The 18,703-nt window shown below is 37.6% G+C and overlaps 2 protein-coding genes across 5 annotated transcripts in view; one reads left to right on the top strand and one right to left on the bottom strand.

The window, feature by feature from the left end:
• The window catches only part of PLEKHA8 (pleckstrin homology domain containing A8), a 158,263-nt gene that overhangs the window by 40,828 nt on the left and 98,732 nt on the right, over positions 1–18,703 (bottom strand). The gene's annotated exons all lie outside the window — the stretch shown is intronic.
• HACL1 (2-hydroxyacyl-CoA lyase 1) overlaps positions 1–18,703 on the top strand; it is a 28,740-nt gene that overhangs the window by 6,502 nt on the left and 3,535 nt on the right. For 2 of the 3 annotated variants that reach the window (XR_015797880.1, XR_015797879.1), the window contains 5 exons: positions 2,095–2,135; positions 2,712–2,792; positions 3,808–3,880; positions 5,576–5,653; positions 6,683–6,740. Coding sequence is in view for 1 of the 3 variants with exons in the window: in XM_007429261.4 (XP_007429323.2) it covers positions 2,095–2,135; positions 2,712–2,792; positions 3,808–3,880; positions 5,576–5,653; positions 6,683–6,777; positions 8,776–8,888; positions 9,951–10,086; positions 10,448–10,553; positions 11,282–11,365; positions 12,103–12,204; positions 13,631–13,785; positions 17,657–17,815; positions 17,961–18,068 (1,331 nt within the window). In the remaining 2 variants the exon portion in view is untranslated. Of the gene's footprint in view, positions 1–2,094; positions 2,136–2,711; positions 2,793–3,807; positions 3,881–5,575; positions 5,654–6,682; positions 6,778–8,775; positions 8,889–9,950; positions 10,087–10,447; positions 10,554–11,281; positions 11,366–12,102; positions 12,205–13,630; positions 13,786–17,656; positions 17,816–17,960; positions 18,069–18,703 lie in introns of those variants that run through there. The other variant, XM_007429261.4, reaches the window with a different exon arrangement.

Below are 18,703 nucleotides of genomic sequence, written 5' to 3'. Positions count from 1 at the left end.
AAAAAAAAAACATTCAGCTATGCCTCATAACTCTGCTATATTAGCTTCCATCTTTCCTTCATCTGTAGCAGCCTGATACAAAGTAATTCTAAGCCTCCAAAAAGGCAAAAACATAGTTTATTAAGGCAAATGGAAACCTAGAAGCAAATTACATTTTAGCCCAGCCATCCTCAACTCTCAGCATGAAGGATAAGACTTTTTTTCCTATTAGATTAAAGTAGACCAGGCTTCACCAACCTAGTACCATCCAGTTATGTGAGAGTTTAACTCCATTTTCTTTAGCCATCCCAGCTGGACAGGACTAGATTAGAAAAGACAGGTAGGTAGGTAGTTAGAAGATGTCAAATCCTTTTTGAAGAAGCTGTAACATCCCCCACCAGAGACCATTCTGGCTGGAGCTGCCCATAGTAGTAATTCAGCTACACTTGGAGAGCTACAGTTTTCTGTCTGTAGAACAGCAGAATCACTTGCATAAATGTAGCAGGGAATTATTTTTATATTATTTATCATTTTTATAATATTTTATATTATTTATCATTTTATTCTTATTAATTAAATCTGGCATGATTGGTAAAGGTAGTAAATAACTTTGAAATGCTTCCATAAATGTAATCAGGATGTAAATAGAGACTTAATTTAGCAGATCCTTGTTATCTGGTTGTGTAATGACAGAGTCTGAGAGAGGAAGTTTACTAGCACTTTTTCTCTCCCTAGGTTAGCACCTCTAGTTAATTACAGCAATTTCAGCATTGAGCCTCTGAACCAGGTTTTGGGTCTAGGCTGTATATTGTTTTTGTGCAGAATATCCCATAAGTTAACCTTCAGATAAAACTATCAATATGAACCTCGTATTGAGTTAATTTGTTACTTTTTGCTATACTTCTAAACTGATTTTAGAATAAGGCTGATTGCAAAGAACATGTGTGCTATTTCCCCTTGACATTAGTAGCATTATGCAAAGTGCAGAAAAGGAGTAAGAAATAATAATCCAAAGAAATTAAAAGCGTGAGATAAAAATAAATAGTATATCCACAAGGAACCAAAGTTGTACTGTTTTTTAATCTTTGTTCATTAAGGATCTTTCCTTACTACCAAATTAAAGTGCTATCCACAATCCTTGAATAGGCATAAAACAATGTCAGCATAAAATTTGTTGTACCCATCGGTCAGTCTCTGTCCTTCTTCCATTCCAAGTTACTGCCAGAGAGTGATGTTCTGATTTTTGCAAGTTCCACTAATTATAGGTAAGGGGATTGGTTTTCTCCACTGGCATTACTGCTGTCCCCTTTCAGCACATCACAAGTCAGCAGGGAAAATGTCTACCAATCATTGCATTACACAATAAAACAGATGGTCTGACTCTAACTTCTCTAGACTGGTTTGTCTGTTCCTACCCTCACACCCCATTTAGGCATCTCCCAAGTTTAAAATAAAGAAAGAAATGGGAAGACACTAGGTCTGAAATAGCCCCAAAGAGGAGAGGGGCAGACCTTGCAATTATAGTCCAATTAGGTACATCCTGTAAAATGGGATAAATGAATAGCTACAGGGGAAGGGGTAATGATTGAAAATGACAAACTGTGAAAAAGAGCCAATTGAGGTCTGAAATCAGAATTTAGCATCCATTCTCAATATGTACAGCTTCTATATATACAGAGCAGCTCATTCATTTCAGCTGGGCCTCATCAGCAGGCAAGCTTTTTGGTTTACAGATTATGCAAAACACCTGAAGGGTTTTTTTGTAAAGGACGCTGTCATGCACAGAGTGTGCCTTTTTAAAGTGCTGAGACAGCTGCAGCCTTCTGAAAGGATTGGTACAGGTACTTTAAGAATTAGCTCAGGTCATCTCTGTGTGCGTAGCCAATTAACTTCACTGGCAGTCCTGGTTGAATTGTTACCTTTGTACAATACACAGATAACTTGGAAAGACTCTTGAAGCAGTTGCACCAAATCTTTTGAAGGAGGGGTGCTTCATTTATGCCACCCTTTCACATGCTTTGCTAGCCTTTCAAAACAGTACATAAATCTATTGTTTTGGTGTAACACAGTGATTCCATTCAGATTTTAATTAATTTAATGTTTTATTTTCAATAGGCCTCTTATGCAGCTTCTGCTGTTGGGTATCTGACAGCCCGGTAAGATGTGTGTAAAAATTATTCTGATCAGGTTCTAAGATTTTGGTATAATAGTCCTTCAGAAATTTCAGTACATACAAGCTTTTTGTAATTTATACAGCAGTGTTTTTATTAGTCCCACTACTACTACGTCAGCTTTCCATCACTGAGGATAAGTGAATAATAAAAAAAAGGATGAAAAAATGGTTGCTGAACTTCCTTAACATTTGTACTCCTCCAAACCAGCAATCCATAAATAGATTGCATTTACATTTAAATCTACTTGAGATTTTATGGTTTGTATAAGAGCATTGTAGATGAACATGTAAGTAATAATCTGCACTTCTATCCCATTTTCATATTTTTTTCTCTGTTTAATTGTGCCATATTAAAATGCTTTGACCTTCCCTTTTGCACTGAGGGCAGAAAGTAGGTTTAAAATCCTTCAGTTAAATAAAAATGAACAGTTTGCCCCCCTGTCAGATTAATCCTTCAGAAATGTCTGTGTGTGATGCCCCTGAAGTTATTTTTTGCTTTAATTTATATTTTTATTGCACATATTGTATATATCTTAGCAGTTTTTCCTTTTGTCTCTAGGCCTGGAGTGTGCCTTGTAGTTTCTGGTCCTGGTCTTGTAAATGCTTTGGCTGGAATGGCAAATGCAAACATGAATTGCTGGTAATAAATCTGTGTTTTTTCTTCTGATTTCTAAGTACTGACTTACACATTTGTATGCCATTTATCATGAAAGCAGATAACCACAATCATATCCTCCCCACCTCACCCCACTCCTCCCATTTTGTTCAGTTTTAAGCAGATCACATCTGGGCAGGGAAGAACACAAATATAACTTGTTTTATCCCAAGAATTAAGGGATAATTCCTTAATGTATTTTAATTCATTGTCTTGCCCACTCTAATTAATGGCCTCTGTTGTCTAGGGATGATGGGAGTTATAGTTAAATAACATGTTTATCTGAAACACTTGAAGGTTTGGGAAGGTTACCATACAGATTTTACATAAAGATTTCTATACTTTTGTGGCTGGCCCATATTAACTGTACTTTATATATAATCTTCACTTGATCTTGAGAAGTTGAAAGCACTTTATCTGTTTTCACTTGGTGCTTGTTGAAAAACTAAGTTACGTTTTGGTAACTGTCAGATTATCTATTAGAAGCATAAGGATATTTAATATAAGATAAAGGCACCCTGAAGTTGAGCTTAACTCTGGATAATTTCATAAATATATCTCTGTAGTTTTTTCTGCAACAAAAAACTTCAGAGGGGGGTTTGCATACTTCCAGAATTTTTTATTTTTATTTTTCCTGTCTGTCATCTGGGATATAATTTGTTCCTATTATAAAATATGTATATCCTATTTTTCTTTAACAAGCCTGAATCAAGTAGCGTAGAACTTATGAGACAGTTATTTAAATCCTGAATTATTATTACTATTTCTTTTTCCTGTTTGAATTGATGAAAGGTTCCCAAAAGACTTAATGAAACTGATGACAGTTCAAGTGTTTACATCTTCCTACCCAGGCAATGAAATATCAGTTTTAATCAAACATTAAAACAAATAGCATTTAGGACTGTATACCCTTTTAGTTCACACATTGCTTATTCCAGAATCAGGTGAATCTGGATTTCATTTCTAAGGAACTAAACTTTTTTTTTTTTAATTTTTTAAGGCCATTGATTGTCATTGGAGGCTCTTCTGCTAGAAATCAAGAAACAATGGGAGCTTTTCAAGAATTTCCACAGGTGCACAGCTCTGCTGCTATTTTTCTTATAAAGGGATGCCAGGAAACTTTAGAAAGCCATCCTCCAGCTCAGTGTTTTTCAACCTTGGCTACTTTAAGTTGTGTGGTTCTTCTCCCAGGGAATTCTAGGAGTTGAAGTTCACATATCTTAAAGTTGTCAAGGTTGAGAAACACTGCTTCAGTTGATGCCCTCCAGATTGTTCTTATACCACATGCTCCACACAGAGATTGTCATATCCTAATATGTATAAATTGATAGGCATAGAACTAAAAAAAAAGTCCAGATTGAATTGGATAAAATCTTCCTTTCTCCTGTTTTTACCTATAAGAATATATTCTTTGAACCACTTCATTGAATATTTTACATAAAAATTGATAGGTTCACCATCACCAGCAAATGTTTATCATCTCCAACTATTTGGCTCTTTTAGAACTTTGCTTTTAGGCTAATACTTCTGTGTTTTTTTTACTGTAGATATAAGAGACAACTTTTTTGTCTATTCTTTTTGGTACATTATAGTGCTTCCTGATCCTCCATCGCCCAGCTCCTCCCGTTCAGATAGGCTTGAGCTGAGCATGATTAATATTAAAGGATTATATTCAGCATTCAGAGCCAGTTGGTGTAGTGGTTAAAGGCACTGGGTTAGAAATGGGAGACTGAGTTATAGTCCTGCCATAGGCACAAGACAGCTGGTTGACCTTGGGCCAGGAAAACTGCATGGACTTATCTATGTAGTCACAGGAATCAAGACTGAAGCCTCCCTCCCCCCCACCAAAAAAATCAATATTAAGCAGACATACTCCTACCTTCTCATTACTCTCCTTCCCAGCCATCCTCATGTGTACCTTAAGTCTCCCCTGGAGCAGTTTTGGAAAATGGGTGGGTTATTGGTTAAGACTTTATTCCACTGGTAAACAGAAATACATAATTAAATGCAATCTGGTATCCTTTGCCCCATATATTTTATTTTATTTTATTTATTACATTCGATTTATTGTCCGCCCATCTCCCCCCAGTGGGGAACTCTGGGCGGCTCACAAAGTACATATTATACAATTATACAATTAATTACGCTGTGTGACCGGCAGGGGCGCTAGGAGGTCATCCGGGCTTTTCCTCCTCCGTAGATCTTCCTCGCCGCTCATGCCGGCTAAGATTGATTAATTAATTAAGAGCTAAGTGCTCTTAATTTTATTTATTTGTTCAATTTATATGATTGCCTGTTAATGTTTTTATATTGTTTCAGTCTTTCTTTAACTATTCTATTAATTAAACAATTTCACTGCCTAATTTTATAGATGATCAAAACTTTTGAAATGGCCATGCAGTACATTTTACAAAACATAACTTGTGTTAAGAACAGATATTATGTAATGTGTGTTTGGAACTTTCTTTGCAAAGAAGGTTTTCTGTAGATCATTATGATAGAGCAATTGTGAGTAATCCTAGCATTCTCTGGAATTATCTAATAGTTGTGGTATTTATAATTATAAATAGCACCTCCACATTCATTGCTAAGGTACCTCTGCAAAGCAGTTGCAGGAAACAGCTGTTGTTCCCTGCTTTTTTAATTATTTATTGTGGAAGAAGGATGTGAACTGGATGGATTGTTGGGCTGATCGAGTAGAGTTCCTGCTGTAACATCATCCTATGGTTATTTAGAAAATAATAATGGAGGTGTTCGTTTGTTTCCAGATTGAAGCCTGCAGACTTTACAGCAAGTTTTCTGTCAGACCAAGCAGTCTAGAAGCTATTCCTGCAGTTATTGAGAAGGTAACAGGTCAAAATCAGCAATACTTACTCTTTCTCAAGTAGCTCTGTGACACACAAATAGTAGCAGGAGGTGTAGTATAATAAGGTGGCTGGTGATGCCTGAATAAATGAATGGGTGCAGTTCCTCTTATTTATATATTTCAGAGTAATGGATCATCAGATCAGCATCTAACTATAGGAAATACTCAACATAATAATAACAACAACAACAACAACAAGCACCTTGGGTGCAATCCCAAAACATCTGGAGCATCACTTGAACACCATCAACATTGACAAAATCACTATCAGTCAATTGCAAAAAGCAGCTTTACTTGTCACAGCTTACAGCCTGCGACAATACCTTTAACACCATCCACCAACAACATCTGCCTATCCCAGGTCCTTGGGAAGGACTCGATAGGTGGATAAAAATGCCAAATCAATACAAACAACTAGCTGACTGCAACCAACAACAATAATATAAGAACTGGAGATTAAAAGTGCAAATAATGCTACACAAACTTTTCTGAAGCATACAAGTCTATTTCTACTAGTTTCTATTAAAGTTGCATTGTGTGTAAGAATGGTTTCTAAGAATTCTTACACTACTATTGGGCCTTTGGAGTCTTTAAATGAGCCTGTAGATCCATTTCCATTTTGAAATAATTGTAGCATGGCTATGGCTGCTATGCACAATCCCAAGGTAAAAAGGAGAGGTTTGTTTACAGAAAGGCAAGCCCATTTTCCAGAGATATCTGCCTAGAGGTCATGCTAGTTAATAGAATTCAGCTGGAGATTTTGATTTAATGACTCCAAATGCACTTGTTCATAGAGTAACTCTATGAACGTTATTTACTCTGAGAAAATAGACCAAGGATATGCCTAGTTACAGATTGAGTCCAGTAGACGCTCAATCTTCAGTCAGATATCGATTTTCTTCATTATTTAATGTATTTTTATTGATAAAGTCTCTTGTAATTAAAAATAAAACTCTTAATCATGATTATTGCCATGTATTTTATCTTCTAACTTCTCTAATCAATCTAGGCTGTCAGAACCAGTATTTATGGACGCCCAGGTGCCTGCTATATTGACATACCTGGAGACTTTGTAAATCTGACAGTGAATAAAAGTTCTGTCAAGTGAGTTATCACTGTGCAGTAGCAGGTGATTTTTACTGATAATTTTGTGGTAACTTTACTGTATTTGTGGTTGCTCATGGGACATACTTCTAATAAGGTAAGAACTGATTCTATAAATTAACATAACACAAAATATTCTCTGGAGTGAGAAACTCTAAAGAAATGTAAGTCAGCCTCTTCAAAGACTTTTAACCAACGGATTCCACCCAATGAATTCCAACTTTTTAAAAAAATTGTTTCTTAAACTTTTATAAAGAAATTACTTAGAATGGAAAATGAAATAGTTGAGGTCAAGATTATTTAGATGAATGTTCAGTTCCATAAGAGACTCAAATGTACAAATGCATAATGCCTAAGAACTATTAAAAGGGATTTAATGGTAGCTTGTTGCTTAAATAAGGCACTTCAGATTTTGGAAGGAATCTCAGGATCTCCAAATCCTATGCCCACATCCAGCCTCTTACAATGGAATTGCTAGGCCATTGGCAGCTGTCTCAACCAAAAGTGATTTCTTCCCAAGCATGAATCTCACCAATTTTTTTAGTAAGCTTTCTTAAGATGAAAGCAAGAATGCTACAAGAATGCCAGCAAGTCAACCATTTTCCCTTTAGAACCAAAATATATCTCTGTACAAGGACTTTCAGAGTCTGTTGCTCATAACTTTATAATAACACGGAAGCTGATCTCTTCTCAGATACTTAGACAATGGTCACATGAATCTTTATCAGTCTGAGAGCCAACACTTATAGGAATGCTCCGATTTCTCTTTTCCGTTGCCATTTCTTATGTTGCCTTGAAAGCTTTTCAGCAACTTTCCTACTTTTTGGTGGGGGAAATTGCATTAGAGGCTGTTAATGGGAAAGCAGTTGGCACAGAAGCTCTGGAGCACACCCACACCCACATTTGCTTTTGATCTTGTTCCTTGAGGAATAAATGGGAAAGAATGTAATTTCTTGGTTCTGAAAGAACCAAGTGAAGAAATTAAAGGAATGTAATTTTTTAATTGGTTGAAACAAAAAGAGTGAAATCGCTGTGTTCTAACCACATGAAAAAAATTGATTTATATAGAAACTAGTGTCCACAGGTTCCATTCTACCTATGCCTGCCCACATGCTAGGAAGCAGAATGCATAATTTCCTTCAGTGTACAATTTGTTAAAACATTTTTGACTGGATTAAAAGAACTTTATTACAGAGTATGCATTTGTAAACACAATGAAATGCTAGCTTTACTTTTGAAGGCTGATAATTTTTTCTTTACGCAGCTATATACTTTGCTACAGTGGAGGATAATATCCTGCAGACTGGGTTGCTTCTTCCACTTGCTCTAGTAAAGGTAAAAACTCTTTCAAACTGAGCTTGGCTTGTAATGAATACGCGCACATATCCACATTGTGTGCTTGGCAACTCTGCAAAAGTAGTTTGCCGTTGCCACCTTCTGGGATGACTCCCAGCTTAGTCTCTGTTTCATTTCTACAGCAACCCATTCTGCATTATCAGAAAGTGATTCCCATTAGTATCTGCCAGGTGACAAGGAAGTGATTGCACTTCTTAACAATATCTAAATATTATTTCAAGGAAATTCCAAAACATGTAAACATATTGGACCAAAATTCCACCGGAGTGCCTTAGCCCATGTGTGAAGAGAGTTAGAGGACTTCTATTATGTACTGTCTAGTTTTTCTCTTGACTTTGATCTCCTATTGCTTTTTGATTTTGTAACTGTAAGGGAGGAGTGCTCTCTCTGACTCGTAGGAATGGTTTTAGTCCTGTCTACCAAAGCAAGTGGGAAGAGCAACCCAGTTTTCAGGATACTTCCATCTACTATAAAAAATAAGCTTCATAATAAGCTAGTGTTTCATTTTGGCGGGAATGCAGTATGTTTGCATTAGTTGCTCTTATAATAGCCTGAAATGGTAATACATAAATTAGATAGTTGCTTACTGACTTGTTTATTTCAGTTCTTTTTTGAGGGTTAGTTTTTCATTCTGTCTTACAGGTACGTTGACTGCTGTCCAGCACCTCCTATCAGTATGGCTGAAGAGATGACCATTTCTAAAGCAGTTTCATTTCTTTTACATTCCAAGAAACCACTTCTAATTATTGGCAAAGGTAGTCCTGTTTCAACCCTACAAAAACAAAAACATCCTATAGAGAAACTACAAAATATAATAACAGAAATGTTTCTTTCCTTGGCATATTGTTTAATCTATTTATAAAACAAGTTCTTTATGACTGTTGAAATTAAAATCTCCTGAGGATTTATTTTGTTTTGGTTTTTTGCCTTTTGAGCAAAATATAATGACTTTCTCTGCAATTGTTATGTTGCTGGTGTTTTATATAAAGTAGAAGTAAACACCTTTTTTTCTCTAGAAGTTGCACTTTTAAAATTATTTTCACTCTCTGGAGGGCACAGTGGGTATGATGGTAATGCAGGGATATTACCAGAGTGTGTGGAAATAAAATGATTTTTTCTTAAAAATGGGATTTACTCAAAATTGATTTGTTAGATTTTCTAGGGGAGCAACCCACCTATTTTATGATTTTAAAGTATTGGAAATATGTTACCACATCATCCAATTTTGTCAGCATAATTTAGGGAGGTTGCAGAAATGGATCTTGATAGCTGCATAGAGTTGACGATTGACCACCCCTCTGCAAAGGGGGAAGCTATTAGAAAACTGATTTGCTATAAAAATGATGTCAGATGAACTTATAGGTTAAAATGTTAATTATTATTTTAACTAAAAGGCTCACTTAAGATGTATAGATTATTTTGAATTCTTGCATGTTGTAAAATCAAAAATTTTCCCTATTTGGATGTAGCAGTTACTTTCTAGGTCAGTTTAAGTGAAAATACAAACTATTCACTAGTGGAAAATGAAGTCATCTTTGCAATCCCAATAAAACATTGCAACCTTTACTGTTTTAATACCACTGCAAATTATCAGTATTTTTTGTTAAAAGATGATCCTTTTGTATGCAAGGCTCTGCTCCATTAAGAGATGAGACCAATCTGCATATTAATTTATTCTGACATTCAAATGAAGGCATATGTAGCTCTTGACAAAATCATCATCAGTAAAAGCCCATACTGGATTGGTCACAGAAGGAGTTAACAGGGTACTGAAATAGTGTCATGGAGTCTTTTGTGGTGGTGGATGTGTCTCTTAGGTGCTGCTTATTCACGTGCTGAAAACAGCATCAGAAAGTTGGTGGACCAGTGTGGGCTTCCATTTTTGCCTACGCCAATGGGGAAGGGAGTTGTTCCTGACAACCATCCATACTGTGTGGCTGCAGCCAGATCTAGGTAAATAACACAAATTGAAGCTTTCCTTCCAACCTTTGAAATTAAAGATAAAGAATATAATATTTATCATTGTTATGAGAGCCAAAATAATGTAATGGTAAAGGGACTGAGGCGACATCAGAGAGATAACTTATTCAATAAACCATGGTTAAACAATCCAGCTTACCACAATTTGTGAATCCCATTTTAGGGGAAGTAGGAATCATTCTGACCCACAGCTGACATTATTTAGGAGTGATAAAGAGCAAAATTCAGTTATACTGGTTAAAGAATACAACATTTTAATTGTTAAGATCTGTTCTGGATATTTTTAATATATGTGAAAATAATTTCATTGACTCCCTTTCTTTTTAATGACTAGGGCACTACAATATGCTGATGTGATAGTATTACTTGGAGCCAGACTGAATTGGATTCTGCATTATGGACTTCCACCAAGGTTTCAGCCAGATGTGAAGGTTATTCAGGTATTCAGATAAATCTCCTTTTAGCATTCTGACATATCCAGGAGCTGTGTTTCCAAATGTAGTGCTCTTCAGAGGTATTTGGACTATAATGCCCAGAATTTTCAGCGACATTGTCTGTGCTGGGGACTTGAACTTATAGTATATTTGGAGGGTAGCAGGTTGGGGAAGGCTGGGGTAGCATGAGTGTATACCCAACGCAGGAGTTACTGGAGAAAGAGTAGGTGAAAAGTAATGTCACTTAAAAAGCTTTATAATCTTCCAAATGCATCTGCATTGTTCTTGTCAAAAGATAGGATGCTAAACCAAGGAAATAATTTCTCCAAAAAACCCTAGTTCCTGATGGGATCAAGGACCTGTTTAATCTAAATTTCCTTTGAAAAAGAGTTTCCTCAAAGTGCTTTAGAGACAAATTTTAATTGCCTTTTTAGCTTTTTCTCCCCCTTGGCTGAGTTTCTTCTGTTCTTTTGTATCTTTGCTTTTAGAAGCAACTTGTCTCATCCAGCCTGACAGTTTTTATGTGAAGTGTGTTGTAAATCCTAGGCAAAAGAAGAAAGTTAACAACTAAGGGGAAACAAGCAGTTCATTTTTTCTTCTTCTGAACTAAAAACTGAAGCCCTGGTTTTAAGGAAAATTATTATTGCTTAAGTCACCGTCAGATGTTCTTTGCAAGCATAACTGAGCCTAGATCATTTGTTTCCTTCTTTGCTTTGTTTGTTGTTTTTTCCTAGGTAGACATTTGTGCTGAAGAGCTGGGAAACAATGTGAAACCTGCTGCAGCCTTGTTGGGGGACATAAAAGCAGTGACTGAGCAGGTAACATGCTCTCTTATGCAAATGCCATCTTCTCCTGATTGGATGTAGAAGCTGGATTGAAGAATTGTATTGAAAACCATTTTGGCTGATGGATTGTCAATAATCTGGCCAAATATGCACCAATATACAGTAATACCTCAGTTCACGAACGCTTCTGTTCATGAACAATTCGGTTCACGAACAGCAGTGTTCGCAAAAGTTTTCTTCCATTCACGAACTCCGCATCGGGTGACAAACATGACCCGCGGCCATCTTCCCTGCTCTGACACGTGATCGTGGCTTCCTCTAGGCGAGATCACGGTCGCAGACAGATACTTGCTGTGAAGCTTTTTGGTGTCGCCTCAAGCAAGGTTAGTGTTCTCTCTCTTCATACTGTACTGTACTGTACTGTACTTTGTTTCATATTTTTGTGGTTAAAAAAAAATACATATGGTTCAGAACAGATTAACCGTATTTACATTGAACCTTATGGGAAAATTTGATTCGGTTGGCAACCAGTTCGGTTCACGACCACGTTCATAGGGGTCAGAACGGATTAACCTTATTTACACTGAACCTTATGGGGAAATTTGATTCGGTTCGCGACCAGAATCATGGAACGAATTAAGTCCGTGAACCGAGGTACCACTGTATTGGAAAATGTAACAGTATGTCTCTAAAGCTAACAAACTTTGTACTACAGTTTAAGAGAGGAAACCTCTATGGAATTATTCGTAAGCATACTACTATATTCTTAGCTTTTAGATCAACTTAACAAAAAGCTTTGGAAATATCCTTCGGATTCAGACTGGTGGAGAGGTCTTCGGGCCAAAATGCAGAGCAATGAGGCAGCGTCTAAGGTATTGTTAATGATATGTATCAGGAAGGAGTTTGGCTTTAAAAAAAGCAAAGTCTTGTGACATCTCAAATTTTAATAAATTTGTTATTGTATGGCATATTTAAGTATTAGCCAGAGCTATAAGTATGAATATACCCATGGCTGGGAGGAGGGGAGGTGTAAACTGTGAGGTCAGAGGGAATTGAAATGAAGACTGAGGTCATTTTTATATGCACAGTTCTGTGAAAAAGCATTTGCCCCTTTCAGATTTTCTAGATTTTTTGGTATGTGTTTGCCAAAGCCTCGTGTGCATCTTACCAATATATAGGAGTCTGATTGAACAAATAACACCTTGTTTCTTTTACATTTTAAACATAGCAATCCAGGATGCAGTGTGCCAGAATGAAAAAGTTATCACACACACGCAGTGGAGTCAATTAAGTTAAAAGGATAACTAGGGCCAATTGTGCAAGTACTTCGTTAAACGTTTGGGCTGATATGGGCCAGCCCTGCCCTCTATAAAGTTTACAAACTTTGTCTCTCTTCATCATGGCAAGTTTTCACCCCACAGATTTTAGAAGCGTGCTATGCCCCACTCAAATAATTTTATGAAAACTTCCATTAAATAGTCAGAGACTTCTTATTGCTCCACTATCAGTAACATAGTCTTTAAATGGAGAATAGTAAATCTTCCCAAGAATAGCCATCTTGCCAAAATCATTTCAAGGATGCAACATAGAACCATTCAGGGTCTCACCATGAATCCCAGGACAATATCCTGGGATCTGTTGGCCTTACCTTCACTAAGATCAGTGTTCATGACTTCTTAAAGACATTTGCCATGGAGAATGGACCAAAATTCCCAGACAGGATGTGAGAAACTGATAACTAATTATAGGAATTGTTTGTCTGCAGTTATTACAGTTGACATTGGTGGAACCAGTTACTGAATCTAATGGGTTGATTACTTCTTCAGTTTGGCTTATTACACTGGATGACTTTTCTGGACAAAATAAAGCCAGCATTAAACTCTGGTTTTATTTATTCACTCAGATTCCCTTGATGGTCAAAGATTCAAGTGTGGAGGACATACAAACATTCATAAAATACAAAAGGGGGGCAATATTTTTTCAAAGAACTCTTGCCTGATTGTGTGTGTGTGTATGTATATACATATTGCATAATTGGTGATTCCAGACTAAAAAAAACCCCACAAGATTCTTAAGGGGTTTTGTTGTTGTAACAAGCTATTACTATTGACACTAAGGAAAAAGTCATGCTCTTCCCCACCTTTTCTTTTTCACTTGAATAGTTGTCTCAAGCTGATGTATTTGGCTTTCAAAACTGTTTGACTTTCAGTTCTGTTTTTGCAGTCTTTATATTTTCAGGAGCAGTTGAGCCAGCAGGTTTTTAACAAGTCCCATTATTTATTTTCTTGTTCAATTAAGGTATTATCACTACAAAAGCAGTTGCCAATGAATTACTATACAGTATTCCAGCATGTGAGGGACCTTTTGCCAAAGGACTGTATTCTGATCAGTGAAGGAGCAAATACTATGGATATTGGACGCACCATGCTTCCAAACTATCTTCCCCGCCACAGGTAAATATTGGTTCCTTCTGAATAAATATTTTGCAATTTGTACTCAATTTGCCTGGAAAGCCAAATAAAGAGAATTTATATTTATATTCCTATCATCACCACAGGTGACATGTTGTTATTTATTTTAGTTTGTATTTTTAGCCTCCTCCATATGCTACCATCCAGATGAAGTACTTAGATAAATATCTAAATATATGCATAAAAGGAAAACACTCTATCTACAGTGGGGCAAAAAAGTATTTAGTCAGCCACCAATTGTGCAAGTTCTCCCACTTAAAAAGATGAGAGAGGCCTGTAATTTTCATCATAGGTATACCTCAACTATGAGAGACAAAATGGGGGAAAAAATCCAGAAAATCACATTGTCTGATTTGTAAAGAATTTATTTGCAAATCATGGTGGAAAATAAGTATTTGGTCAATATCAAAAGTTCATCTCAATACTTTGTTATATATCCTTTGTTGGCAATGACAGAGGTCAAACGTTTTCTGTAAGTCTTCACAAGGTTTTCACACATTGTTGCTGGTATTTTGGCCCATTCCTCCATTCAGATCTCCTCTAGAGCAGTGATGTTTTGGGGCTGTCGCTGGGCAACATGGACTTTCAACTCCCTCCAAAGGTTTTCCATGGGGTTGAGATCTGGAGACTGGCTAGGCCACTCCAGGACCTTGAAATGCTTCTTACGAAGCCACTCCTTCGTTGCCCGGGCGGTGTGTTTGGGATCATTGTCTTGCTGAAAGACCCAGCCACGTTTCATCTTCAATGCCCTTGCTGATGGAAGGAGGTGTTCACTCAAAATCTCACGATACATGGCCCCATTCATTCTTTCCTTTACACGGATCAGTCGTCCTGGTCCCTTTGCAGAAAAACAGCCCCAAAGCATGATGTTTCCACCCCCATGCTTCACAGTAGGTATGGTGTTCTTTGGATGCAACTCAGCATTCTCTCTCCTCCAAACACAACGAGTTGAGTTTAGACCAAAACGTTCTACTTTGGTTTCATCTGACCACATGACATTCTCCCAATCCTCTTCTGGATCATCCAGATGCTCTCTAGCAAACTTCAGACGGGCCCGGACACGTACTGGCTTAAGCAGGGGGACACGTCTGGCACTGCAGGATTTGAGTCCCTGGCGGCGTAGTGTGTTACTGATGGTAGCCTTTGTTACTTTGGTCCCAGCTCTCTGCAGGTCATTCACTAGGTCCCCCCGTGTGGTTCTGGGATTTTTGCTCACCGTTCTTGTGATCATTTTGACCTCATGGGGTGAGATCTTACGTGGAGCCCCAGGTCAAGGGAGATTATCAGTGGTCTTGTATGTCTTCCATTTTCTAATTATTGCTCCCACAGTTGATTTCTTCACACCAAGCTGCTTGCCTATTGCAGATTCAGTCTTCCCAGCCTGGTGCAGGTCTACAATTTTGTTTCTGGTGTCCTTCAACAGCTCTTTAGTCTTGGCCATAGTGGAGTTTGGAGTGTGACTGTTTGAGGTTGTGGACAGGTGTCTTTTATACTGATAACAAGGTCAAACAGGTGCCATTACTACAGGTAACGAGTGAAGGACAGAGGAGCCTCTTAAAGAAGTAGTTACAGGTCTGTGAGAGCCAGGCATCTTGCTTGTTTGTAGGTGACCAAATACTTATTTTCCACCATGATTTGCAAATAAATTCTTTAAAAATCAGACAATTTTTAAATCAGATTTTTTTTTCTCATTTTGTCTCTCATAGTTGAGGTATACCTATGATGAAAATTACAGGCCTCTCTCATCTTTTTAAGTGGGAGAACTTGCACAATTGGTGGCTGACTAAATACTTTTTTGCCCCACTGTATGTATCCATCCATCCATCCATCCATCCATCCATCCATCTATCTTTCTTGTTATGCCAGAAAAAAACCACTTTTTCTTATGAGGAATAGATTTTTTCCACTATCAGGTTACAGGACAAAAACGAAAACTCCTACAAAATGATACGTGTTTTGTAAAAGTGGTTAAATAAATGGAGCTAGCTTTCTGCAAATGAAAAGATTCGTTCCATCAGACTTTTAATTCAACAGAGAACCTCTAGAGCATAGGAAGAACTGTTTCCATCAATTTTCCTTTCTAAAAGCTGTAACTTTCAAACGTTTTCTCTGAAACATTGGGATCCTCCAGAACAACCTGAAAGGTGGATCAGCTTTGTGTGTTCCCAGCTTAAGAATATGTATCCAAAATCAATAACAATAAAAAATTTACTTCAAGTCAAGTTTGTTCATGGCTGTTAGAATCCTTTGAACTGAAACTTCAGCAAGTTCTGTTGAAACTTGCAGTGAAGCATATTTTATTTATCTGCCCAAAGAACTAATAATAACAGTAACTCAGTTTTAAATTTGACAATTTAAACTTGGTTCAATTGATCTGGATCCTTCTACAGCAGAGATATTCACCAATATGGTTTATATGTGAAATGAAGCAATGCTTCATTTATAATGAATCTGGTGATGTCCAGCAAAACAAATTCACTAGAACAGGTATATCAGCATGTTGGAAATTGAGGTAAGTTCTGTATTTAATCCCAAAGTCTAAAGCACACAGTCTTTTCATTCGATAAAGATGATTGTTGTTATCTTTATTTCTATTATTATTGTGGCTAATATTTTTCTTTGCTAATCAATCAGTACAGGTAGTCCTCAGGTTATGATGGCAGTTGGGATCAGAATTTCCATTGCTAAGCAGCATGGTCATAAAGCATGATGTCATGTGACCGCATTGCTTACTGATGGCAGTCCCAGTTGCCATTGTAACCTTAGGACCACACAGGTTGTTAAGTGGGAAGAGATGGGAATCTCAGGCAAGGAGCATGGGGGCTGTGCCCATGCTGCAGGCAGGTACTATGGTGTGTGAGTGCCATGGGGTGCGCGGGTGCCACGAGCAGGCACAAGGGGGTTCTGGGGACCCAACAGAAGAAGCGGGGGTGCTGTGGGCAAGCACATGTTATAGAGTGCAGGTAGACGGGGTGCTACAGAGTACGAGATCCCTGGGATCTTGTAGTCTGTAGCAAGGCTCCTTGGGAGAAAAAGTGGTAGGAGCAATTTGCGACCTTCCCTGCCAGCTTCCCCATTGACTTTGCTTGTGGGAAGCCAGCAGAGAAAGTTGCAAATGGCAATCATGTGACCACAGCTAGCTATGACTTCATAATCACTTGCTGTGCACCCAAGTGCCTGGATCACCATCATGTAATCGCAGGGACACTGCGATGGCCACAACTTTGTGGGGTTGTAAGTCCCCCTTGTTCAGCGCCATCGTAATTTTGAACAGTTGCTGAACATGTCATAACTCAAGGACTACCTGTAATAAGTATGCATGCATGTATTTGGGCAGTGGAGGTTTTAAAGCAGAGGTGAGTGACCTGTGGCACTGGTCTGATTTGATGTTTTTGTCTTCCTGATTTCAAAGGCCTTCTGAAAGTAAGTAGTTCAGTTTGGGAAAGGAGGAATGAGAGAGAAAAAGAGGATGTCAGAATGAGAGAGACAAAAGATGGTTTCAGAAGAAGAAAAAGGGGACCAGAGGGAGATAGGATTGATAGCCATGTCCACTAGCCCAGTTCAATTAACGGTATGTGCTGTGAAATTCCATAATTCAACTTGAAAGCAAGCAGCTTTAAAAAGTTGTGTTGTAATTAACAGTCCATAGAAGAGCTTTGTTCTTGTCACAAGCCCAAAATTTATTAATTACTTGTATAAATCAGTCTTGTTCATCAATACATGCTTGTCATCTGGTATTTCTAAAGATATTCCATACCTTCTTAGGAAGTCAGGATAGCGGATGTGAATTAAGAACCCTCCAACAGAAAACATGCTATGATGAAAAAGATAGTAACTTCTTTCTTTCTTATAGGCTTGACGCTGGTACCTTTGGGACAATGGGAGTCGGGCTTGGTTTTGCAATTGCAGCTGCTACAGTAGCTAAAACCCATAATCCTGAGAAGCGAGTGGTCTGTATAGAAGGAGATAGTGCCTTTGGTTTCTCTGGTATGGAAGTGGAGACTATTTGCAGGTAAAACCTTTGTACAGACCAATTTTCTTTAAAAACAAAAATCCTTTGCTGTACAAAGTGAGAGTTTCTACCATATTCAAGTGTTAGAAACATTTCCTCCACATGGGAAACTGTCCTTCAGATGTGTTCCTTCCTATCAATCTAGGCATAACTTGCCGATCATTATAATCATCATCAACAACAATGGAATATACAATGGCTTGGACTCAAAGACTTGGAAGGATACACTGAAGCTTGGAGAACCTTCTATATAGTAGGTACTTCGCTGTTGACTTTGATTAGTCTGTTGAATTTTTAACTTCTTGCTCTTACAAATTTGAAGTTGTACTTAAAGCACTGAAAACTCTATAATGTCATAATTCTTTCAATTTCATCAGACTCTAATGAGATAAATTAGATAACGGGCGAATCTCATGTTCTATATATTTCTCATACTAACTGAGATTACCAGTGCTACAAACATACCTTACCCTTACCAACACTGGCAAGGCAGGCCACAGCACATAAATAGAGAGCAAACCCCATCCCATTTTAGCACTGAAGATGTTACCTAGCCGGGTAGTGAAACGTTTGCAAGAAAAGAATCAAGCCCAGAGAACCCCAAGGACTCCACAATGCCAATCTTCTTTATAATGAATCTGGTGATGTCCAACAAAACAAATTCATTAGAACAGGTATATCAGCATGTTGGAAATTGAGGTAAATTCTGTATTTAATCCCAAAATCTAAAGCACAGTCTCTTCATTAGATGAAGAATATATTGTGACCAATATTTTTCTTTGCTAGTCAATCAGTACAGGTAGTCCTCGGGTTACAACAGCAATTGGGACCAGAATTTCTGTTGCTAAGCAATGTGGTCGTAAAGCGCGACATCACATGACCACATAG

Source organism: Python bivittatus, unplaced genomic scaffold (genome assembly GCF_059951505.1).
Source record: "Python bivittatus isolate LINGU-HERP-01145 unplaced genomic scaffold, Pbiv_v1 ctg000610_np1212, whole genome shotgun sequence".
In the NCBI taxonomy this organism is placed as follows: domain Eukaryota; kingdom Metazoa; phylum Chordata; class Lepidosauria; order Squamata; family Pythonidae; genus Python; species Python bivittatus.
The sequence above is the reverse complement of the archived record's forward strand: the minus strand, read 5'-3'. Positions and strand labels throughout refer to the sequence as shown.